At 41.5% G+C, this 25,201-nt stretch overlaps 4 protein-coding genes across 22 annotated transcripts in view; 2 read left to right on the forward strand and 2 right to left on the reverse strand.

Moving 5' to 3' along the window:
• The window catches only part of STXBP4 (syntaxin binding protein 4), a 205,396-nt gene extending 204,358 nt beyond the window's left edge, over positions 1-1,038 (reverse strand). For both annotated transcript variants that reach the window (XM_010357439.2, XM_030922854.1), the window contains exon 1: positions 968-1,038. The gene's annotated coding sequence lies outside the window, so the exon portion shown is untranslated. The remainder of the gene's footprint in view (positions 1-967) is intronic.
• LOC104657598 (cytochrome c oxidase assembly protein COX11, mitochondrial) lies at positions 998-18,318 on the forward strand. 7 transcript variants are annotated; one of them, XM_030922869.1, is made up of 6 exons: positions 998-1,500; positions 4,944-5,099; positions 6,379-6,504; positions 14,041-14,130; positions 15,988-16,086; positions 17,875-18,318. In XM_030922869.1, the coding sequence occupies exons 1-6, from the start codon at positions 1,135-1,137 to the stop codon at positions 17,929-17,931; spliced, it is 894 nt and encodes a 297-aa protein (XP_030778729.1). In that variant the 5' UTR covers positions 998-1,134; the 3' UTR covers positions 17,932-18,318. The 7 variants fall into 7 exon arrangements, with proteins under 7 accessions (XP_030778729.1, XP_030778728.1, XP_030778731.1 ...); XM_030922868.1 differs by lacking the exon at positions 17,875-18,318 and adding an exon at positions 16,532-17,141; XM_030922871.1 differs by lacking the exon at positions 14,041-14,130 and having other exon boundaries at positions 17,875-18,317.
• TOM1L1 (target of myb1 like 1 membrane trafficking protein) overlaps positions 7,807-25,201 on the reverse strand; it is a 59,655-nt gene continuing 42,260 nt past the window's right edge. For 6 of the 12 annotated variants that reach the window (XM_030922855.1, XM_030922859.1, XM_030922864.1 and 3 more), the window contains 6 exons: positions 22,940-22,991; positions 20,562-20,667; positions 20,058-20,139; positions 18,905-18,973; positions 9,141-9,202; positions 7,807-8,548 (listed from right to left, as the gene is read on the reverse strand). In XM_030922855.1, the coding sequence (XP_030778715.1) occupies positions 9,142-9,202; positions 18,905-18,973; positions 20,058-20,139; positions 20,562-20,667; positions 22,940-22,991 (370 nt within the window). In that variant the 3' untranslated portion in view covers positions 7,807-8,548; position 9,141. The remainder of the gene's footprint in view (positions 8,549-9,140; positions 9,203-18,904; positions 18,974-20,057; positions 20,140-20,561; positions 20,668-22,939; positions 22,992-25,201) is intronic. The other 6 variants (XM_030922866.1, XM_030922865.1, XM_010357432.2 and 3 more) reach the window with 4 other exon arrangements.
• Positions 13,379-16,021, forward strand: LOC115894761. Its single transcript, XM_030922872.1, has one exon. The coding sequence runs from the start codon at positions 15,198-15,200 to the stop codon at positions 15,816-15,818; it is 621 nt and encodes a 206-aa protein (XP_030778732.1). The 5' UTR covers positions 13,379-15,197; the 3' UTR covers positions 15,819-16,021.

A 25,201-nucleotide genomic window follows, 5' to 3' on the forward strand; every position in this document is an offset into this window, starting at 1 on the left:
AGTTGAGAGGCAATAAATAAATAAAATGTCGAATGACTACTTAAAGTTTCTCAGGCCTCCAAGTTCCTCATCCACATAGTGGGGTATAATTATACCTGCTCTGACCATTAGAAATGGCCAGGTAGCAAGTAGAAATACAGCCTAACTTCTAACTTAATTCTTACTATGCCTCGGTCATCATGAAAGTCGCGTTATATGAATATTCTCATTTACTATTATGATTTCCATTTTACAAGTAACGACACCAGGTCTTAGAGAGGGCAAGTAACTGATCTAAGGGCACAGGGCCATGGTGAGGACCCAAGTAAAATTCCAGAACCGCCTAACCTCAGAACCTGAGCTCTTAACTGCTATTTTATAGTTTCTAGAAAGATGCTTCCTTCCAACACAGTAAAATCTGCTACGCTGTCTGCCCCCCCCGCCGAGTTCGTCCTGTGGGACAACTGAAGAAAGCTATTACATCCCCCCAAGGGCTTCTTTTCTTTCAGTCTGTCCTTAAATGGCCCTCTTGTCCTGGTCACTCTCTCCCGAACAAACTTCAGCTTGACAGCCTCCCTCTTGCTCCAGCTGTGCGGTGATTTCCACTGGCCAAGTTGTAAAGGGGCATCAGAGCAGGGGAAGCCGACTGCCCACGGGCTGAGAAAATGCAGGCATCGTGGGTGTCCATGAGGGCTGCAGTTAACGCAGCAAGGCTTCCTGAGAGAGGTGATCCCTGAACCAAATCCAGGGCAGTAAGCACAGGAGCCAGCGGCCAGGGGACCCCAGGAGAAAAGACAGCGGGAGAGCGTCGCCGGGGCTGCCGGGTGGAGACAAAGGCTGGTGGAGTTTAAATAAAGATCACAGGCACAACCCCAAGTGATGGCAAGCTTGCACGCGGACGGGCGAAACGCATCTTCCTAAACGTTAAGAGACGCTCTGGCGGGAAGCGAAGTGGGAGGAACGGTCACAAAGCAAAACGCAAACTTACCCGTAATCTGGCAACCCGGCCTCCGTAGCCCGACTGCAAGCGCTGCCACCTGAGGAGCCTGGTAGCCAAGGCAGCGGCAGGCTCAACCCAGATCTCGCGAGACGGAGCAGCCCTCGCGAGATTTGACCTCGTCCCCGAGAGGCTCGTGGGTGTTAGTTCAGGGGGTTATGGGAGGGCTCTGGCATCCGGGATGGAGGCGCGTCACTTTCTGTGGCTGGCGTTGGATCCATCCTGGGTCTCCAGCCAGGGCTGCAGAGAGGGTAGAGCCGTTTCTTAGGCCAGAGTGGAGTGGGACAGGAGTTGCCGAGAAAGGACTGAGGTGGCTTGGGACATGGAAGCACTGCAGCCTTCCAGCCCGGCATCCAGCATTGCAACCGCCCCGGCGGCCCAAGAGCTCCGACCCTTTCACGCGCGCGCATGTGGAGGAATGGCGGCAGCGAAACAAAACGACACTCACTTACGTGGCCGCTGTCGCCGTGGCCATGCTGGGGGCGTCCTACGCTGCCGTACCCCTTTATCGGCTCTATTGTCAGGTAGGGGCCGGCGCTGCCCGCAGGGGGGCGCAGGGGGGCGCAGATGCGAGGGGAGGGGTGCAGGACAAATTCCGGGACAAGCCCTCGCCTTGGTGTCCGATATTATCTACCTAAGAGGAGAGAGGTTCAGAACAGCCACTTAACACCCAAAGCCACCAAACAAATTGGTGGCAGAACTGCAAGTAGCACCCAGTTCTTCTTAGTGATTGTGCTTATCCTGTGCTGCAGAGTGAAACTCCCTCATCTATGAACTGCACCTCGTTCCCCCCCAAAAAAAAAAATAAAAAAAAAACGGTCCGCAGCCTCTAATCGGGTATCCAGCAGTCTTACTCTCCTGCGCACAGACGCTTTTAAAATGGATATTATTCATACGTTCAGTCTGCAAACCGTATGTGGTTTATGTGCTAAGGGTAACTCTGGAAATTGGACTTATCGTGTTTCTTGTGCTTAAACTGGGATTAGCAGTTCCTCCATACAAAGAGGCATGAATTAGGCCTTTGAGGCTCTCTCGCCCTACCCTTTTAATATATAACTGTAATGTACTTAACTTGGAATCTCTTAAGTACATTGCAGCGGTTCTGGGAGTGTGGCGCCCAGGACCAGCAGCATCAGCATCACCTGGGAACCTGTTGAAAGTGCAAATTCTAGGGCCCGACTCCAGGACTGAGTCAGAAACATGGGGGGGGTGGGACCAGCAATCTATATTTTAGTAAGTCCTGCAATTAATTTTGAGGCCAAGTTTTGAGAACCACTGGCAAAGTCAAGTTTCACGTATTTTAGAGATTTAGCCTTTGTCCTTAGCTAATAATTTGCAGCTTTGGCTGGGCATTAGGATCAACCGTGAAGCTTAACGTTAAATACACGTTCCAGGGATCCCCTACCCCAGAGATTCAGGTTAGGAAGTCTAGGGTAGGGACAGGAATTTCGGTTTAAAAATCATGCCACAAGTGAGAGCTACACATTGTGTATTGTGTTCAGTAAGTGTTTAAGATAGTGGCTTCCAAAATTCATTGTACAGCTGCATTGGGAATCACCTGGAGAGCTTCTAAAAATCCACACACATTACCCATTTTTATCACAATGCCAGAGTGGGAACCAGGCATCAGTAATTGTCAAGTATGTTTTAGGTGATTCCAACGTGCAGGAAAGTTTGGGAATTGCTATTTTAACACCATGACTGGTATTCTTAGCTGGAGTTCACTCTGCCCGTGTGTGTGCGCGCGCGGGCGCGCAAGTTAATTTATTTAAATTTGTAGAGAGGAGGTCTCCCTGTGTTGCTCAGGCTGGTCTCTATTCCTGGGCTCAAGTGACCCTCCTGCCTTGGCCTCCCAAAGTGCTGGGATTACAGGCGTGAGCCACCATGCCCAGGCTGTGGAGATCAATTTACCTTTCTTTTAGATGAAGCAGCAGAAGACAAAAGGACTTTTCTTTTCTGGCATAGTCTCCTAATGCCAGCATTTATGTGGGAATGTGCAATAATTGATTTCTGAGGATGAGTATAGAATGTGAATTACTTTTCATCAGAGACCAAACCCAGACATGAATTCTAAAACTACCAGTTGGTTAAATCATAAGCAGAACTGAATCCAAATCAGCAAATCTAGGTCATTCTCAGACTGCCAAGGGTCTGGAGGAGAGTGATTTTTGTCCCTCAGGGAACATTTAGCAATGTGTGAAGACATTTTTGGTTGTCACAGCATGGAGTTGGGGGTATAGGGTGTTACTGGCATCTAATAGGTAGAGGCTGGGAATGCTGCTAAATAACCAACAAAGCACTGCCTCACCCCCAAACAACAAAAAATTATTCAGCCCAAAATGTCCATAGTGCTAAGATTGAGAAACTCTGCCCCAAACTGAAATAACTGATAATATTATGTGTGAAATGTGCCCACATGCAATCATAGGTCAGGAAGGCAAATGTAATTTGTAATCTATCAGGTTCTTAGAGCTAGTAGCACAACTAGAATAGCAACCAGGACATCTTTTCAGTGCAGTTTTCTAGTCTTTTTGTCTATTTTACTTTCTCTAGGCATTGAACTTAGAAATTTGAAGAATCCATATTCAAAGACTGTATCAGGGAATCTTTATTGAGGGAGGACACTGAAAAATATTTTTATTCAAGTGACTTAAATTCTTCAGGAAAAGGAGTTACACCTTAAACATTATAGCACTCAGGCAGAAGGATAAACAAGGATAAAGGCTTGCTTGCCCTCTGATGCATCTTTTAGGGATATAATGTAATTCAGTTATGTTGTATGGCAGTCGAATAAAGTTAGTTGACTTGTGTAACAAACAGAGGATGCTAAAACACTGTATCTTGCTGGGAGTCTTCCCTTAGCCTCAAATTTGTTATTTTCTTCCTAGCATAGTAACAGGCTAATTATCTGGTAATCAGAATTCTGGCAACCTCAAGTATCCGAAGATGACCTTGGAAGTAAGGGCTTTTTTTTTTTTTTTTCTTTTGAGATGGAGTCTTGCTCTGTCGCCCAGGCTGGAGTGCAGTGGCGCGATCTCGGCTAACTGCACCCTCCGCCTCCGGGGTTCAAGCGATTCTCCTGCCTCAGCCTCCCGAGTAGACCTGGGACTACAGGCATGTGCCACCACGCCCGGCAATTTTTTTTTTTCTATTTTTAGTAGATACGGGGTTTCACTCTGTTAGCCAGGATGGTCTCCATCTCCTGACCTCATGATCCACCTGCCTTGGCCTCCCAAAGTGCTGGGTAAGGGCCTTTTTTTTTTTAAAGTGATGTCAAGGAAATAACTGTCATGAATAAAAGAAGTGTCAGACACAAATATTCTTGATGCCCTATGATTATTTCTGTGGCCATAGGGATTAGGTGCTCTGATTACTGATTTATATAAAAGCTCTACAGAGAAGTACAGAGAAAGATTCAGAAACATTAACCAACATGGGAAAATACCTATGATGCCTTAGAAAAGCAGAATGTTAATAGAAGTGAAGCTACAATCTAATTTGGATTATAAAAGCTGTGATATGGAAAAGGACCAGACAGGAATATGGAAAAATTGAATTAATATTTTCAATGAAATTACGAGGTGATGGGTAAATTTTATTTCTATTAATGAAATACTAGCAATGAAGAGAAATGTGTTTTTTTACAAATAGCTAAGCTGGAAATTGTGAGTTCTACTATCAGTGATAATAGTTCACTTAGCTAGTGATTCTGCTTTTCCCAGACTCATTTTTGACCATGCCAGGTAACCAAGGGATTGCTGAAAAAGAGAAATGACTGTAACAAATACAGACTCATGACATCCCAAAAGTGGTCAGACTCTTGACACAGTTACAGAAATGGTCAGTTACCATATGTAAACTTGGCTCCAAATGGATTATTAATACTACATTGTTTTTAAACTTTTATCAAATAAATAATCATCAACACCTAAAAGTGTTGTTTAACATATTTGGTATCTTTTTCTAGACTACTGGACTTGGAGGATCAGCAGTTGCAGGTCATGCCTCAGATCAGATTGAAAACATGGTGCCTGTTAAGGATCGAATCATTAAAATTAGCTTTAATGCAGATGTGCATGCAAGTCTCCAGTGGAACTTTAGACCTCAGCAAACAGAAATATATGTAAGTGACTAACCAGTCATTAAAAGATTACTTTATTAATGTAAATTCCTTTTTTTATCACTTAAACTGTTAGAGAACTACTTTTAACAATGTGATTCTAATAAAACATGACATTTTTTCTTGTTCCAAACTGACTTTTACTGTCATGTAACTTAAAAATTAAAGTATAAATTCTGTTTACATTAGGTGTAAGGCACTATCAAAAAGTAGTCTATGGGAATAAAAAAACTTATAGTAATGGAACCCGTCAGTATTTTGAAATTAAGTTTAGATGAGTGAAACGGTTGGGAATAGCAGTAACTGTCAGGCTATATAGCTTCCTGACTTTTCCTCAGGCATAGAAGACATGGGGAAAATGTGGAAAAGCATTGGTGACAATAATTAGTTTACTGGTTTATATCAAAAGTATCCCTGTCCTTCTAAAAGAAAAAAAAATTGAGGGCCTTTGAAGTAATCAATAAGTAGTAAATAGTTATGTTATACTCCAGTGAGACTGAGACTATACCTAAAAGCTTTCCTAAAATTTTAACCAACTGTAAGAAAGATTTTAACTGATATCTCATTAATTGAGGATTAGCCAGAGTGAATTAATTTCAACCCATATTGGAAAAGCCTTATAAATATTATTGCTTGCCCAGTTTAGTAAACATGACGGAACTTCTTAATAATTAAAGGTTTTATAGGTTATGATTATGAATCTTATCCAATTACATGGTAGTATACAAGGTATTAGTGGCTGAATTGGTACAAGTGACAGAATATCCTTTGGAAAAATTTTTTAAGCCTTGCTATTTTCTTATTTTCTCCAAACAAAGTATTAACACTTTGTGGCATAATAAAGGTTCTAGTCAGTCAGTTTTATTCTGGTTTTAAGGTAAGTTTAATGTTGGTATCTTTTTTAAAAAAAAAAAGTCAATCATGACATTCATGTATAAGTGTTACAGAAAAGTTGGGCTAGGGCTGTTATATGATTGGCTTGGACACATTTTAAATAATGTAATTTGCAGATTATTCCTTGAAGACCTCAAATATACAAGAGGACAATTCATAACTAATTGTAGATATTAGAACATTGGTTCTTCATTGACATATGCAAGTAAGTTTTTAAAGTAATATGTTTATGGGTAATACTCACAATTTATTTTGCTGAACCCTGCATTAGATTAGGTATTATGGTCTGATGAATAGGCAAAATAATGAGACTAATTTAGCAGGGAAAAGAGGAACTTTGTGAGATTCAAAGTGTTGATTATACATATATATATATTCTTCAAAACAGGTGGTGCCAGGAGAGACTGCACTGGCGTTTTACAGAGCTAAGAATCCTACTGACAAACCAGTAATTGGAATTTCTACATACAATGTTGTTCCATTTGAAGCTGGACAGTATTTCAATAAAATACAGGTAAAACAAAGTGTAAACTTTACAGAATATGATAAAGGTACATCAAACTGTTTAGTATGAAACTTAGTGTTTTTAGTAGATCTTGTGATTTCTGAAAACTAATTTCTTCTAAATATCAAGCTATTTTTCTTCACTATCTATACCTGCTATGCAGATATTGAGAACCAAACCAAATGAATATCTGCTTTTAAGATTAGAATTTGTTCTTGATCCTTAAAGCAGAATTCATTGAGATGAAAAGATGCTCTTATCACAGAACTGTGTATTTAACCATATGCTTATTAAAATCAAGAAGTGTACTAGAATGCTAAAAGAACTGTATAGTTTGTTATGCAATATGAGAATAGAAATGTTATTAAAGTCTTTCTATAATTTCCAGTGCTTCTGTTTTGAAGAACAAAGGCTTAATCCCCAAGAGGAAGTAGACATGCCAGTGTTTTTCTACATTGATCCTGAATTTGCTGAAGATCCAAGAATGATTAATGTTGATCTTATCACTCTTTCTTACACTTTTTTTGAAGCAAAGGAAGGGCACACATTGCCAGTTCCAGGATATAATTGAAGTCAGCAACTAAGTCTTCCTTCAAAGTTGATTTTTGGGAAAATCATGTATCCTATCTTCTCAAAGGAGAAATACTGTACAATAATATGAAGCCTTATATTTTAAATAATTACTTTTTCTCAACTAATTTATTTCACTTAAAATTGAGAGAACAAGTTCAGCTTTTGTCATAAGAAACCCACATACCTAGCTAGCATATATGATTGACTATTCAATACCATACTGAAGAGTTTGATAATATTAAGCCACTTTGTTTTTTAAATACGTAGGCATGGGTTCATCTTAATTCTATAATTCTGTTCCAGATTATTAACTCTTCATACTTACAGCAATGAATCTGACAATGCTTTTCAAAAAGGTATGATCAGGGTTATTTGTTTCAAGTCATAGGCCGGAACTTCTGACCATGTTTATTGTATCAAAAAGAGTTGGTTGCTGTTTTCCTTATGAACAGTCAGTATTTTAAAAGCTCAAAGTAGAAGAGGAGTCACTAAGCCCTAACAGCTTGTTCAAAGATTTAAATTCTTACTTCAAATTTGATTTGTGCTTTAAGATTCAGGGCTATTTTATATTCAGAGTTCTGAATAGATGATTACTTTGAAATTGTAGTATCATGAAATTGAAATAAAATACATCTAGGCTGCTAGCCAAAGCGTCATCATTACAAGCCCATGAATGTTAAAATGTACAGGTGGGATTGTGAAGATTTACTGACATCAAAAGTTCTGGAAAAAAACCTTTGTAAAAAAGAAAAAAAGTATTATTTTAATAGTGATTTATTTGTCATCAAATGTACAACTTATTCTAAATATTTTCATTTTCTGTGTTCCAAATAGAAATGTTAAGTTGCAGTAAAAAGAGAAAGACTATTTAGCATTACAAAGAATCATATTTCAAGGCCGTCCAATGTAGAGTCCAGTGACCTGTTCAGGACACCTGAAATATAATTAAATGACAATCATCAAGGTTTTAACAATTTACAATTCTAAACCAGAGGATTATAAAGAAGTGCAAATTGACTTTTACATTCAACTTTAGTTAAATGAAAGCACTCAGTATTCTTCCTGAATAATACATTCAGTTTCTCACATTTTATGCTTTCATCTATTCAGAATTATTTTGTAGTAAAATAATCTACTCTTATCACAGCTGTGTGATGATTTCTAAATGTAGGAGGGCCTGTGAAATATATGACACTGCAGTTAAATTGGTTGGCCTAAGGACTAAGTAATTTTTCTTCTGCTGAAGTTTTAAGTGAGTAATTGTTTCCAACAAGTTCTGTTGAAATCTCACGCTGTTGTCAGGAATCAGTGTTATCCTGGAACTGTTATTCTTCTATTTAATCTTCATTATAGCAGAAATGTTCCAGCGTGGCTTTGACATGGTGGCAGGTATTGTCTTCCAGGCTTCAAAGCTGCACAGTCTACCCTTTAGAGAGTTGGCACCTTTGATGTGGCTAGTGAGCTGATCATCCACTTTCTTCTAAAATAAAGAGAAGAAAATGGCCAGTATTCATCCTGTCCTCTTTCCCCATTCCTTGATAACTCTCTTGTCTTTACTGGGAGGCTGGGGAGCCACAGTCTAGTAGAAGAAAGGTAAGAATGTGCTTCTTCCATAGGGGAGGGTATAAGGGGAATAAATAAGTTTAATAGTTCATTGGTGATCATTAAATAGTAAATACATGGGATTACAGTGCTGAAAATAGGAAAAACTCAGACCTATTTGGAGTACTAACAGTAAATGGGCCTACTGGTACCGGTTAACAAGTATTAACCGCACATAAAAGACAAATGCCTGATTTCAGTGCTACACCTACTGCTCATCTATTTTGTTAGCATTAATATTTCTATACCATAAACTACTATATTTCTAAGTCTTATTTACAGATGAGAAAATCACAAAGAATGAATCTCATTAGTGAACAATGGTTCAGCACAATTGGAATGATTCAGGGGAACTCATATTTCAAAGTGACAGACTCAGATGGCTCTTATAAAATATAAATACTAAATATGTAAAGTGATAATTATACTGAAATTATATGGAATTAAGTTGTATAAGTTGAAGTCTTTACCTCAGTCACCGTGATTTTCAGTTCCTTTGTGTTGGTGAGCATCGATTTCTTCATAAATAGCTCTGAAACAAAGCCATCACAGCAAAAGGGTTATATATCAATTTCAAAGTGCTATTTTCGTTTTTAACTGCCAGCACCGTAATTAAAAATTGAGCTGTTTTTGGAGTTCCGGCTATATATGAGTTAAAAATAAGTTTCTGCCCTGAAGTGTATATTCTAGTTTTCTTAAATTCTAATGTTGCACTTCCTTTTTTTTTTTTTGGAGACAGAGTCTCACTCTTTTGTCCAGGCCGGAGTGCAGTGGTGCTTTCTTGGCTCACTGCAACATCTGCTTCCCGGGTTCAAGTGATACTCCTGCCTCAGCCTCCTGAGTAGCTGGGATTACAGGGACATGCCACCATGCCCAGCTAATTGTTTTGTATTTTAAGTAGAGACAGGGTTTCACCATGTTGGCCAGGCTCGTCTCAAACTCCTGACCTCAGGTGATCTGCCTGCCTCCGCCTCATAAAATGCTGGGATTACAGGTGTGAGCCACCAAACCTGCCCTTAATGTTGCAATACCTATGCCTCTTAAAAGTATGTATTTTATAGAACCAATTAATTTTTTATTGTGATTTAAATGAGAAATATGGCTCAAATTTGGACAGTTTATGTTTTGCTTAAAAAAGTCTTCAGTTCTTCTGGTTTCAAACATTTTTTAAAAATATTAGGACAAGTGTAGTGGCTCACACCTATAATCCCAGCATTCTGGGAGGCTGAGGTAGGTGGATCGCTTGAGTCCAGGATTTCAAGACCAGTCTGAACAACATGGCAAAATACCATCTCTACAAAAAATATAAAAATTGCCAGGTGTGGTGGTACAGGCCTGTTGTCCCAGGTACTCAGGAAGCTGAGGTGGGAGGATCACTTGAGCCTAGGAGGTGGAGACTGCAGTGAGCTGAGATCCTGCCACTGCACTCCAGCCTGGGCTACAGAGCAAGACTCTTGTCTTAAAAAAAAAAATAAATCTTCCAGTTTATTTAACCTATGTGATTATAGTCCAGACTCCTCAGCCACCTGTAGCTCGTCACTGTCATTTCTGTACATTTTTTATATTGTATTTTTTCAATGACATCCTTCATTCGTTTTTCTTTTCTTTTTTTTTTTTTTTTTGAGACAGGGTTTCACTCTGTCACTCAGGCTGGAGTGCAGTGGTGCAGTCATGACTTATTGCAGCTTCAACCTCCCAGGTTCAAGTGATCCTCCCATTTCAGCCTCTCAAAATGTTGGGATTAGAGGCATGAGCCACCATGCCAGGCCCATTCAGTTCTTTATATGTATCTTACATATGTCTGTAGCTGGAAAATATCTATAACTGAAAGCACAGCATTCATATATACAGTATAGCAAAACATGGCTGAGGAAAAATCTCAAAAATCACAGCATTGTGAAACTATGGTCAGCAAGTTCATAAGGCCCCAGAATGGTCCTACAATTTTAATGTTTCCCTAAAAAGTTTGGTCTCATCTCCCTCAAAACGATTTCAGTCTTCTTCACTCTCCTCAAACCTCTGACCTCTCTGGTAGAAACCTCATTCTTAATACATTAAATGTCTTGATATGGAAACTTTCTCATTTTCCCATCACTAAATCTTCAAGTTTATCTTCATCTGTATTGTCCGTTATTTCTGTGATCCTATCTATTCCTGGCTTCTGAAGCACTTCACCCAGTTATTCTCCCCTTCCTGAGTCTTCAACCTCTCCTTCTATGCCAGATTCTATTCTTTGACATTCACAGATTCTCCAGCATCTTCCATATCTCCCATTTTATACAAAGTACAGTCTTTAATTCCATCTCTACTTGTAGTAAATGCCTTGGTATCCTCTAGCTACCAAACTCCCCCCACCCCGCCTTTTTTTTTTTTTTTTTTTTTTTTGAGGTAGAGTTTCACTCTTGTTGCCCATGCTAGAGTGCAATAGTGTGATCTCAGCTCACTGCAACCTCTACCTCCTGGGTTCAAACAATTCTCCTACCTCCTTCTCCTGAGTAGTTGGAATTACAGGCACCCGCCACCATGCCTGGCTAATTTTTGTATTTTTAGTAGAGACAGGGTTTTGCCATGTTGGCCAGGCTGGTCTCGAACTCCTGACCTCAGGCGATCTGCCCACCTTGGCCTTCCAAAGTGCTGGGATTATAGGCATGAGCCACCGTGCCTGGCCCAAAACCCATTTTCATCACTGCTTCTCATTTAAGTTCTAAGAAGTTACCTGCACTTACTGTCTCTACTTAATCTCTTATGTGCTTTTCAGATGCACTGAAATTTGGGTTCTATATCCATCAGTCCATCAAAGTAGCTTTACTAAAATCATCAAGTGATCTCTAATCCATTATCTAGTTTTCAGTTCTCATCTTACTTGTCTGCCCCTAGCACTGTTCTTCACAGTTGTACTCACTTCTCTTTGCTTCCAAATTACAGTTTCCTCATCTGGTACTGAGCTCCCTTTTAACTTTCTTTACTCTTGGCTTTAGCATTTCCATTTCCTTGAATGTGCCAGAACTCTGTCCTCTGGGTCTTTGTACAGGCTGTTCCTTGGGCCTACAATATTCATTTCCAAACTTTTAACTAAGAATTGCGGGCCTCAGCTTTTAATGCTACCTGAAGCTTTCTCTAACCCCCATTTAAATTAGTTGTTATACACTTTCAAGTTGCCATATTCTTTCATAACATTAACACGAATTGTAAACCTGTATTTGGTGATTTGTCTAATTTCTGTGTCCATGCTACATTTAATCTCTGTGAGGATAAGGGAGCATGTTTCTTGCTCAAAATTATAAATTAGTCCAGTCATAGTCCCTGGCACATAATATTGAAATAAATGAATCGTGTATATCTTCATAAACATACTGTTTGTCCTGGTAGAGCAAAAATTGCCAACCTGGGGTTCATGGACAACCAGTGATGTGGAAAAACCCAGTAATTTCCTGCAAGATTCTGTACTTTTCCTTGGAGAGAAGTCCCTGAATTTCATGGGACTTTCAAAAGAACTGAGACATTCTGACCCCCAGAAAGAAAGACCCATCACAGGGATAAAGAGTTCCAAAGCTTCACCTCTTCAGCTTTTTACTGTCTCTCCCACCTCCAGTCTCTGTGACACTGCCATATCTACATACAGCAAGCTCCTAATTTGAATAGAATCAAGAAATTTTCCACTACCTATTTGGATGGAGAAAAAACAAGTTTCTAGAAAGCATACCTAGTTTAGTGCTAGTTTCTTAAACCACTAATATGATCAGTGATATATCTACTCTATCAGGCAGAATGACTTAGAGAAATTTCTCAAACCTGAGTTAGGAAAAAATACATAGTGGACTCCTAAGTCCCTTAACATCTGCTCATAAATTAAGTCAACCATTACATTGAGGGATTAAACCAGGGACCATAATATCAAATGTCTACACATGTCACCCAAAGAAGAGATGCAGAGGGTTGGGTGGGGCTGTAAGCAGATAGGAAGGGTCTCCAGGGACTATAGGAATACAATCAACTTGATTAATCACCTGCTTTTTTCCCCAAACCCTGTGTGGAATGCAGCCAGCTAGCTGGTTTAAACCAGCTCATGACAGACCTCAGAAATTTACAGATGGATCCCAGTGTACTTGCTTCATTACCATAACATGTGACCTTTGTGCTGAAATAACTCACTGCATCTGTACAACTGCAACCCCTCTCCATACAATAACATACCCTCTTCCCTATCACCCCATAAAACCCTCCTGTCACTTTCCTGCTTTGGAGACTGTGCCCAGTGGTTTATTTGTGACAAGTAATAAAACTCCTATTGCTCAAAGCCTACATTCTTGGTTGGTTATAGTGGCTCAAGTGGCTCATGCCTATAATCCCAGCACTTTGGAAGGCTGAGACAGGAGGATTGCTTGAGCCCAGGAGTTCAAAACTAGCCTGGTCTACATAGACCCCCTTCTCTATAAAAAAAGAAAAAATTAAAAGGCTGGGCACGATGGCTTACACCTATAATCCCAGCACTTTTTGGGAGGCTCAGGCTCAAGTTCAAGGTAAATGAACTTGAGACAGAGTTCAAGACCAGCCTGGGCAACATGGCAAAACCCTGTCTCTACTAAAAATACAAAAAATTAGCCAGGCGTGGTGGTACCTGTCTGTGGTCCCAGCTACTCAGGAGAGGCATGAGAATTGCTTGAGCCTGGGAGGCGGTAGTTGCAGTGAGCCAAGATCACCCCACTGTACTCCAGCCTGATAGAGTGACACTCTGTCTCAAAAAAAAAAATTAGCCAGGCATGGTGGCGTGCCCCAATAGTCTCAGCTACTCAGGAGGCTGAGTAGGGAGGGCTGCTTCAGCCTCATAAGTCAAGGCTACAGTAAGCCATGATCATGCCACTTTATTCTAGTTTGAGTGACACAGCGAGACCCTGTCAAAAAATAAATAAATAAATAACCTGTGTTCTCAGGGAGGGTTGTCTGTTACTCACCAGATGAATGAATCTCAGGTTTTTTGGGGGGGTAACAAGTCCGGCACCCCATATGGGACCCAGGGTTGAGCCCTGACTTGACCTCCCTTATAGGCTCCTGGCAGGCAAAGCAGTGGGCTGTGGAAGCATGCCTGGGCCAACTCATCTCAGTTGCCAAGAGGGAGACTAGAGAAAGGCCTTGGGACCCCCAAACTGGTGTCTAGTGTAGTCCACTAACCAGCACCACAAGATCTCTCTGGGAGAGTAGAAGTGGCTGCCTAGAGTCCAGACCTTTTGTTCGGTGCTCCTTCGAAGCAGCAGCTCCATGAACTACTAAAAGAGTGGTCTGGGTTTTGATCATTAGGATTCTGGGTTGTCAGGATTAGGACCTAGGTCAAGGGATCCAGAATTGTTGAGGAAAAGAACTTCCTTCTTTCAGGTCTGGGAGACTGAGAGACATCGCCATCGTTATAACAAGGGGAATCCCCAACATAAAGGATGCTTATCTTCAGGAGTTGATCCCTATCTGGTATGACTGTAGGGCTCGATAGTCTTCCTTGTCTGTAGCCTGAATGAATATGAAGTCTGGATTCCTCTACCCTTAGTCTGTGGCAACCCCTAAAATATCAGGCTTTGTTTTGCAGCAGTCACAGAAGGACTGCTATTGGTTTGATGAGGAGACCAACTTTCAAAGGGGGCAGTTTTGGTGGGATCATGATCCTTGGAACCAGAATGCAGTGATACAAAGGTTATGTGAACAGAGTGTGTGTGCTTTCTCTGAGGAAACACCTCACTTGATTGATTTACCTACCTCCCCACCACCTGAGCTGGATCCAAAACTACTTTCAGTGTCTCCATGAGATCTCCTGGGAGGCTGCCCGGACTGAACATGACCCAGGGAAAGGAAATCACTGTTAACATTCTCAGCTCCCCAGGACCTCCACTCCAGATGGCTTTGCATAGTGGCAAGCAAAGAGGACCACAAGTATTCAAGCTGAGTTGTGGGATTTGTGTTATCATTAATCTCCAGAGTTCGGAAGCCCCTCAAACTCTGTGCAGAGACCCTAGGATGTGGTGAACCAGGTCTTGGAAGGAGAGCTTGTTAGGGTGCCTCCTCTGGCAATGGAAACTGCATATCAACTCATGACCAAAAAGCAAATGATATATTACTATAATAGAGCCTGGCCCCAGTATTCCCTAGGAGATCAGAAGAGATGGTCTGAACATGGGTCACTTACTACAATTCTCCAGTTGGACTTACTTTGCAAGAAATACGGTAAATGGGAAGAAATACCCTACATGCAATGTTTTATGGCCCTCTATCAAAACCCTGCCCTGCAGATGAAATGCAGAATATGTAAATTGGCCAAAGGGAACTACATTGCCAATTCTAGAAGCCTCTGAAGAGGAAGCACCAGTCATGTGGGGGCCTGTAGGGAAGGGAACAAGAAGAGTCCCTTTATTTCCCTCTCCAAGAGAAGTGAGGCCCTCTAACTCTACTTGGTGCCTGGTACCTTGACCAATACAGGGGCATAGTCCACCTTCTTCCTTGGGAATGGTGCTCTCAGCACCTCCAGGGGAAAGCAAGGGCCCGTTATGTATTTGCCGGGCCCTCCAAACTCTGCAGAGCCAGCAATGGTTCCTGCTATGGCAATAGCAACCCCCCCCCCCCACCGCTGTACTCTTCTTTGCCAGGGAGCACCACTCATAGTGGGAATGCATATAACCCTGGAAGGTGACTGTTCCCACTCAGAGCGTGCCTGTTGGAGAAAGGTTTTGCTCGGGTCTATGTTTTTTAAAACTGTTGACTTGTATAACTGGAAATCCCATAGTAAGGGCTTACGGGTGAGCCCACAAGAGTTCATAACTCGCATATGGAGAATATTCTCCACACATAACCCTACCTGGCCAGGTGTGCAGACCTTAACAGCAACCCTGCTCACAGCAGAAGATAAATCTGCTACCATGGCCAAAACTGAGGAGGAGGCAGACAATATGTGTGCTGATAACCTGGTGACCTGTCCTGTTGAGGTGTCAGTCCCAATAGCTAACCCAAACTGGGACCCCAATGATGACAAGAATCAAGAGTGGCTTCATCATTATAGGAATATGCTTCTCAGAGGTATGAGGGAAGCAAGCCAGCCCCTGGTCAATTGGGGAAATCTCAGAGAAACAGAACAAGGCCCTAATGAAAATCCATCAGCATTCCTAAATTGATAATAAGAATGCCTCCAGAATTACACCCCTTGGGACCCAGATGACCCAAAAGCCGAGTAGTACTTTAATCCCACTTCATCTCTCAGCCCCAGATATACAGAGAAAACTCTAAAAATTGGCAATAAGTCCCCACACTCCCCCTTTCCAACTGGTAGACATCTCCTTTAAGGTCTACAGTAAAGAGATGTGGCATCTGATGAAAAGGAGGACAAGAAGATGCAGCAGCTCTACAGACTACTTCAGGAAAACCAGGAAGAAGATGGCATGGGTGAGTGACCAGGGCCCCCGCCATGGAAATCAGGGCCTGCCTACACTGAGGCCCAAACAATGTGCTTACTGGAATCAGAAAGGATGCTGGGAAAGGGAATGTCCAAATCATCCCCAGAGAGGGAAGAAAGAGGACAAGCCTCAGGTACCAGTTGCCTGTAACTGGACAAGAAACTGATGGATGGGGCGATGGGGCTCCCTGCCTGGCTCGTCAAAACAAGATCCACATCTCCCCCCCAGGTTACACAGAATAAGGGGGGCAGCCAGTTGGGTTTTTAAATTTTTTTTTTTTTTTTTGAGACATAGTCTGTTACCCAGGCTGGAGTGCAGCACTGTGATCATGGCATACTGCAGCCTCCAACTAGGCACAAGCAGTCTGCCTGCCTTAGCCTCTCAAGTAGCTGGGACTAAGGCACACCTGGCTAATTCTTTTTGTTTGTTTGTAGAGACAAGGTCTCGTTATGCTGTCAGGGCTGGTCTTGAACTCCTGGGCTCAAATGATCCTCCAACCTTGGCCTCCCAAAGTGTGGCATTACAGGCATGAGCCACTGCACCTGGCCATCAGCTGAGTTTTTGATCAACACTGTAGCCATGTTTTCTGTGTTGATCACTCCTATCCAGGAGGGAATGTATATAAGGGATGTGTCTCAAAGGAAATAAAAGATTCTTGGAGCCTCCGGTCCATGAAATGGTATCTAAAACTTTGACTCATTCTTTCTTCTGTTCCCCAAATGTCCCATTCTCCTTTTGGACTTCTAAGGTTGGAGCCACAATTTCTCTAAATCAAGACAGGATAGAGGTGTTCTGAGCCCATGGCACTGCCATGCTAGCCCTAGTTCCTGGGGAAGTTCCAAACTTGGGACCTCATAAGACTCCTTGGCTAATGTGGTACTAGATAACTGTATAGCATTAGACTGCCTCTTAGCAGTAACAGGGAGGAGACTGTGCAGTTATTAATTCCTCTTGCTGTACCTGAATAAATACCTCAGGGGAAATAGGAAGTTAACATTAGGAAGGTCCATGCCCAAGCCTCTTGGTTCCACACTTTTAATCAATAGCCATATATATATATATATATATATATATATATATATATATGTATGTATGTATGTATTTTTTTTTTTTTTTCAGAGTCTCGCTCTGTTGCCCAGGTTGGAGTGCAGTGATGCATAATCTGGGCTCACTGCAACCTCCACCTCCCGGGTTCAAGCAATTTTTCTGCCTCACCCTCCTGAGTAGCTGGGACTATCAGCGCTCACCACCACACCTGGCTAATTTTTGTATTTTTAGTAGAGATGGGGTTTCACCATGTTGCCCAGGCTGATCTCGAATTCAGGGTGATCCGCCCGCCTTGGCCTCCCAAAGTGCTGATAAGGGAGAAGACCACCCCTCATATCGTCTTATGCCCAATTTCTGCCTCCAAAGAAAGAATTAGTAAAAACTAAAAGGCAGAAGTGAAATCCACAGGCAGACAGCCTGGCGGTGCACCCTGGGCCTGGTAGTTAAGGATTGACCTCTGACAATTGGTTCTGTGATCTATAGATTACAGACATTGTATAGAAAAGCACTGAAAATCCCTATCCTGTTTTGTTCCAATCTTATTACCGGTGCGTGCAGCCCTCAGTCATGTACCCCCTGCTTGCTCAGTTGATCACGACCCTCACACGCACTCCCTTAGAGTTGTGAGCCCTTAAAAGGGACAGGAATTGCTCACTCTGGGAGTTCGGCTCTTGAGACGGGAGTCTTGCCGATGCCTTCGGCTGAATAAACCCCTTCCTTCTTTAACTAGGTGTCTGAGGAGTTTTGTCTGCAGCTTGGTCCTGCTACACTGGAATTACAGGGGTGAGCCACCACACCCGGCCTAATAACCATACTTCTAACTCTATTTGAGAAACTCTCAAATTAGCAATACCAAGTGTTACTTGGTTTCTTCCCCTAATGGGGCCACTAATTTTATTGCTCTTACTACTGTTGTTTGGTCCCTGCATCTTTAACCTCTTCGTAAAATTCATATCTTCTAGATTAGAAAAATTTCAACTGTAGGTGCCTTTGCGACCTATCCTGGGAGATCCTAAAACATATTTAGTTTTAGTGCCTAGAGATTTTCACTCCTCTAACATCTCTGGATACAGTGTCCCTGGATCAACATGAAGAAGTTACAAAAGAATGCCCTCTGACCCTGCCTCCTAAAGAATTTACTTGTGCTAATAAAATTGCTATTGATCAAAACCTGTGTTCTTGGGAAGAGTCGTCTGTTACTCTCCAGGTGAATGAACCCTGGGTTTTCTGGTGGGTAACAGGGCCTGAGGGCTGCAGAGCCTGCCTGTGTAAAGGAGATAGCTACTACTCAGCCCCAGCCCATAGCTGGCATGTAAAAATTCAGGCTTGGCGTTGCCAGAGTATCTAAATGATCAAGAAGTCCAGATTTTTTATTTTCAAATATCCAAGTTTTCAGCTGTTGGCAACTGTGGTCTTATGATACATACTGTTTTTGTCTAAGGTTCCTGGCTTACAACTCCCATAGCCCTTATTACAGTCTTTTGTTATAATGTTGGGTGTGTCAGGCCTTAGGAGCCAGCCTCTGGAAGCAGAATTGCTCTGACCTTCTCTAGTCCTCCTTTCACCTGCCCCAAGGCACCACTCTAATCGCCCACCTTTTTGACTGTGGGTCATAAGAGCCTCCCTAGAGAGAGTCCTGCCCTGTACCCTGGGGGAAGGAACTGCTGACATCAAGAAGCTTCCATTAAAAACCCTAGAGGACTGGGTTGGGTTTGGGGTGGGTGGAGTCAGTTTCTGGATAGCTGAACATGTGGAAGTACCTGGAGGGTGGGACTCCAGGGAGGACAGGGAAACTCCATGGCCTCTTCATCTGCATCCTTTGCAATGTCCTTTAGAATAAACCAGTAAATGTAAGTATTTCCCTGAGTTCTGTGAGCTGCTCCAGCAAACTAATCAAACCCAAAGAGGCAGGCATGGGAACCCAACTTGAAACCAGTCCTAAGTTTGGAGGCCCAGGCTTGTGACTGGTGTCTGGGAAGGTAGGTGTCAGGGTGGTGGGGACTGAGCCCTCAACCTATCTCCAGGTAGATGATGTTGGAATTGAATCAGAGGACACCCAGCTGGTGTCCATTGTAGAATTCATTGCTTGCCTGCTGATGGAGAGAAATCCTCACATATTTGGGGGTCCCAAGTGTCTGCATTCATTGTTACATCAGTGTGAGAGCCAAGGAAAAACATGGTTGAAAGTTTCCCAAACCAGCAATTAATTTTTAAAATGCACATTTTAAATTCTGCACAGGTCAAAAAAAAAAAAAAAAAACAAAAAAAACCAACTGCAAGCAAGATACAGCCTGTAGGCTGTCAGTTTCCGAACAATGATTTCCAAAAAACGTGCTTTAATAATTTTTAACAATTTGGGGAGTAACCTTCAGTCACTCAAAGTATATTAAAGTTCTAAGGACCTTACCATTCCACTGATACTTATATATCTTGCCCACTATGAAATCATACGATAATGCTGCTTTAAGGATTTGAAGTAAAAGGTAATTGTTATACTAATGCTTTGGAAGACTAAAATCAAGTTCTAATACAAGATTTTTTTTGGATCAGTTCTTAAAGAGCAGCTAAAATATTCCGTCAATGTGGCATAAACTTATGTCACCAGTGACTAGTACCCTTCTCAAGCTAAAGAGAACATGACTTTCTGCCAAGGAATCTACGAGGAGTCCATTAAGCATGTTAGTTCCAGTTACTTCTTAATGTGCAACCCCAGCATTTTTATTTTTTAGTCACACGGCCGGAACGATAAGACCATTAAGAGTAACAGCTGCCATAAAACCTCATAAGGCATTTTTAATAAGGCCATCAATTTCTGGCAAGACCTAAACAAAGTTAAATGTATAACCAAGCCTGTTAGCTCTGCTATCAAAGGGAACCAAGACAAAAAAATCAATCATTTTATAAATGACTTACTCTGTAGTGACAGCAGGAGCTAAGGGATCAAACTCCATTACCTCGTAGTAATTAGGTGGCTGGAGATCACTTTTTGTCATCACTTTAGGCAAAAAAAGAGACCAGTAAACATACATTGTGCTTTTCGAGGAATACATGCAATTGATATTCTTTTTAAAATTTAGACTTCAAATATTAGATCCTAATAAACACAACCAAAACAGACTGGTGTTCCAATGCTACTCCCAAGTTCAACAAATCTGTATATAACAGAAAGGTTTCCAAACCTCAACTAAAGGTTCATTTACCTTAGCAGTCAAAACACAATAGTCAGTTTAACACAAGCATTTTTACAGTCTCTTATAGTCAGTCATAATGGTATCTGCCCTGAATTTGTTTCATTTGCTTAAAAATACAAAGGAGCACCTCTAATTTCTCCTATTTTCAGTTACCAACGAATCTCTGGCAGACTCATATATTCTCGTAAGTTTCCTTATTTGATGCAAATAATAAGGTCCCATGTACCTGGATGATTGCTGGGCAAAGGTGGCAGACTCTGGTTTGATGGTGCTGCTGCAGTGGTTTGTAGACTAACCGGCTGTAGAAACACTGAATTTGAATGTTCCAGAAACTGAAGAAAGCATAACACATGTTCATATAAACATTCTACATTAAGCTTTTCTTTTATTAGACTCCTACACTTCCAAGTACATTGTTCCAAGAACCATATACTTTGAACTGGACAAGAACAAGTTGTTTTTAATTATTACTTTAGTATTTTTAGGTAATCATCACTTATGAGATTTACTTCATTTCTGCTGGGCATGGTGGCTCATGCCTGTTATCTCAGCAATTTGGGAGGATGAGGCGGGAGGATTACTTGAGCCCAGGAGTTCAAGATCAGCCTAGGAAACAGCAAGACCCCAGCTCTAAAAAAAAAAAAGAAAAAAGAAAAAAAAAAAAGCTGGGCATGGTGGCTCGCACCTGTAGTCGCAGCTACCCCAGAGACCAAAGCAGGAGGATCGCTTGAGCTTAGGGGTTTGAAGCTGCAGTGAGTTATGATCATATGATCTTGCTATATATTCTAGCCTAGGTGACTGAGTGAGACTCTATCTCAAAGGCAAGAATTTACTATATGTTTGTCTGGATTTATGCCTAATGCACCCCATTTCCCATAGAAACTGAAAACAAAACAAAACAAAACATATATTGCTTTTAAAAATGAAGCAGATTCAATGGCTCAGGCCAGATTCTCTGTTGTTTCACTCTGAATATAAAATCTCAGTCCTGAGTAGGAAAAAAAAAAAATCTTAAATCTATAGAGAGGCACTCAGTGACACAACAAAATCAGGACTGATAAAAGATTAAAATCATAATTAGAAATTTCTCAGAATTTTCCTCATTCATTCCACAAATATATCCTGAGTACCTATCAGCTGCCAGGCACTATTAATAAAGCAATAAAGCAGACCAAGTTCCTGCCCTGATGACGCAGACAATCAACAAATGTAAACAGATATCCAATGGCATGTGCTCTAATATAAAAGCAGAGTGGTGGGTGGGAGAGAGACTGAAGTAGAATACTGCTCTAATAGGTCGTGGTCAGGAAATGTCTCATCATTGGGGGCATTTAAGCAATGCTTGACTAAAGTGAGTCTTGTGGTTACTGAAGAGGACACAAGTTCACAGTCTCTGAAGTGGGGATGGCCAGTGTGGTTAGAACAGAGTGAGCCAAGGTAGAGAGGGGCAGGAGGTGAGGCTGGAGCGGTGACAGGTGTGGTCAGACCAGCATTTCAGGCATTTACTGAGTAAAATGGAGTGAGGAAGAAACTCATAGGTGGGTTTTGAGCAAATGAGTGACATAATATGACTTTACTTTTTGAAAAAGAATGCCCCAGTTTTTGTTTTGAGAACAGATTTTGAGGTGGGCAGGAGGGATGCGAAGGGAGGCAGAGGTTGAAACGGCTTCCCTTAGGGGCCACTGCAATGTCCACCTGATGGTGGCTTGGACTAAGATGCAGAAGTGGAGGTATTAAGAAGTGGCTGGATAATTGACATATTTTAAAAGTAAAAGTAAAAAGGTGGATGTCAAACACTATTACCCAAGGTTTTTGACCTATGCAGCAAAGAGTAGAGTGGCCATTGACTGAGGTGGAAAGCCTGCAGGAAGGGCAGGTTGAGAGTGGAGGCCATTGACTGAGGTGGGAAGTCTACAGGAAGGGCAGGTTGAGAGTGGAGACTGGGAAGAAATCAAGAGAAGATATTAAGTGGAAAGTGGATATATGAGTTCTGAGTTTAGAGAAGGGGTCTGACCTACAAGAGATACAAACTTGTAGGTTGTCAGAAATTGAATGGTTATTTCAAGGTATGAGACCAAAAGACCACAGAGGAATGAATGTAGATAGAGAAGTCTGAAGCCTGATCCCTGGGGTCTCCAGCAATGAAAGATCAGTAGAGGAGGAAGAGCCAGCAAAAGAGATGGAGAAGAAATGAAAGTGAGGCAGGAGAAGAACCAAAGTGGGCTGATGTCTGAAAGCCATGTGTGCAAGAAAGGAAGTGAACGATTTTGTCATTTGTTGCTGATAAATTAGATAAAATGAGGGACTATGGAACTGCAGTTCTAAATTTCATAATACAGAAGTCACCAGTGATCTTGACAAGAGTTATGTCCACAGAGTGGTAGAAGAGCGTGTCTGAAGTCTGTCAAAGAGAATACAAGCAAAGGAAGTGGAGACAGCAATTACAAACTCCAAAAAAATTTTGATCCTTAACCATCTTGCCAACAGGGGCTGTGCATCAACACAATACTGAGCAGAACATGGGAATTAATGACCGTGAGTTCTTTTCTGGCCACAAGAATCTGCTGACTAGGTGCACTGCTAGAAAAGAATCTTGTTACTTACGTTATCATATGCGTGGCTTGAGGTGAGGTTTTGGCTGATCCTTTGGGAAAACCTAGGATAGTGTGATAACACAGAATGATTACCCTACAGTGAGAACACAAATGCAAAAAGTAAGATCATTTTCCTAGTCTAAAAACAAAACCTAAAATGTACCTTCAGACCGCATAATGTGTCATTTTGTAATAACTATTTATAAAACAATTGGTTTTTCAGTGCACATCAGGTTATGATGCCATGGGCAGTGGGAGCCCTGAGACTGTGGAGTATGCACACAACACTAAGAACAGAGCCTTTAGTCTTTCCATCAGAGTAGCTACCACCCCATCGTGTCCTAAAGGATGAGAAGTAGTATAGAACACAGGTTAACAAGAAAGCTGTGAGGGTTCCAGTCCAGGATAAAGCGGAGCAAACGTACTGCACCCTGTCTCTCCACTGAATGTCACTTAAAGGTGGACAGAATGCACAGAGCAACTATTTGAGGACTCTGAAATAGGAGCAGCCTCATTGGGAAAGAAGACCAGAATTCAAGTATCACTGAACTATTGGTGAATTTACCGTTTTCTGTCCCTTCGTATTTCCTGACCAAATGCAATGCAGCCTGAACCCTAGGCATCAATGAGAACAGGCAGAGCTCTAGGAGAAGCCTCATTCTCAAGGAGCAGGAAAGGGAAAATAATCCTAACACTTAGAATGTGGAAATCTCTTGTCCCATTTTTGTCCTCTTCTCTCTGTTCTCTCACACCCCAAACCACAGGCAACCCCAAAGTGGCTGTAGCGACAGCAGAGGCAATGGGACCTGTAGGAAACTGAAACAGTGAGAAGAATCTTCTTCTTCAATAGGAGCTGTGATACCCACAGCTTTTTTCCTTTCTCCTGCCATTTAGTTACAGACATAAGCATAGTCAAGGAAATGTGTGGTATCATAGGGTAACTAAAGCTCCAGCTTTATGACTGGAGAAACAAAAACGGGAGTCCCAGGAAACTAGAAAGTGCCAGATAAATCACAATGATGGAGGACTCAGGAAAACAACCCCATGAAGTTGTTTATGAAATACTGAGCTCAGCCCCCAGATCCCACCTCAGTCACGATGCCAAAAATGGTGACAAGTGAACAAACCACCTGCCATCTGGACCTTAGATTGACCATAGGATGGAACATACATAAGACATATCTGAAGGGCACTGCAAAGGCTTTGAAAATGTAGCTGACATTGGAGCCACCCCCCATAGAAGAAGGGTAAAATTGTGGTATGAATCTAGCCAGGTTGTTTACATACTAAAATAAAAACATCAGCATTCTTGATATGATTTAAATTAAGACCAAGAGTCTCCTAATAAAACATAAAAAATGCCCAAGATAGAATCCAAAATTATGAGGCATTTGAAGAACCATGAAAACTTCAGCTTGCATGAGAAGACAATAACAGATGTCGATGCCAAGAGGACACAGATGTTAATTATCTCAGAGATATTTAAGGCAGCTATTGTACACATGCTCCAAAGAACTGCAAACAATCTTTAAAAAAAAAAATCACGGAAAAATAAAGTCACAGCAAAAACACAAAATATAAAGAACCAAAATGAAATTTCAGAACTAAAAACCCCAATAACTGAATTAAAAAAAAAAAAAAAACTTACAGAATGAGCTCAATAGCAAAATGGAAATGACAGAGGAAAGAGTCGGTGAACGTGAACATAAATCACAACGTATCCAATCTAAACAGAGAGAAGAATAAAACAGACCAACAAACAGGACCCCAAACACCTATGAGACAATGGCAGAGGTCTAAAATTTGTGTCATCAGGGTTCCGGCAGGAGAGCAGAAAGATTGTAGTTCTGAAAAAAAGACTAAAAACATCACAAGTTTGGTGAAAGACATAAAGCCACAAACCACATTCAAGAAGTTCCATTAGTGGGTTAAATGGTGGCCCCCCAAAAGCTATGCTCATGTCCTAATTCTCAGAATCAGTTTCTGAGGACCAGCAACTTTTTGACAGTCACCCAAGGGATTTTTATGCATACTGAATTATTAGATCCAGTAGGCTACAGATTAAAACAGGCAACTATTAGCTGAAATTTGACTCTTAATGAATTTTATAGATACTTGTTGTTAATGGGATTTTATCTGTATTATTCTTTCTCATATTACCCAACAAGATTAGCAAGACAACTATAACAGAATCACCTACTTTAAACCACATTATTTACCAAGCAACTTCAATCTGCCTATATGTCACCATTTACTTGTATTGTATGTAGCC

The sequence above is a fragment of the Rhinopithecus roxellana genome, chromosome 19, assembly GCF_007565055.1.
Source record: "Rhinopithecus roxellana isolate Shanxi Qingling chromosome 19, ASM756505v1, whole genome shotgun sequence".
Lineage (NCBI taxonomy): Eukaryota > Metazoa > Chordata > Mammalia > Primates > Cercopithecidae > Rhinopithecus > Rhinopithecus roxellana.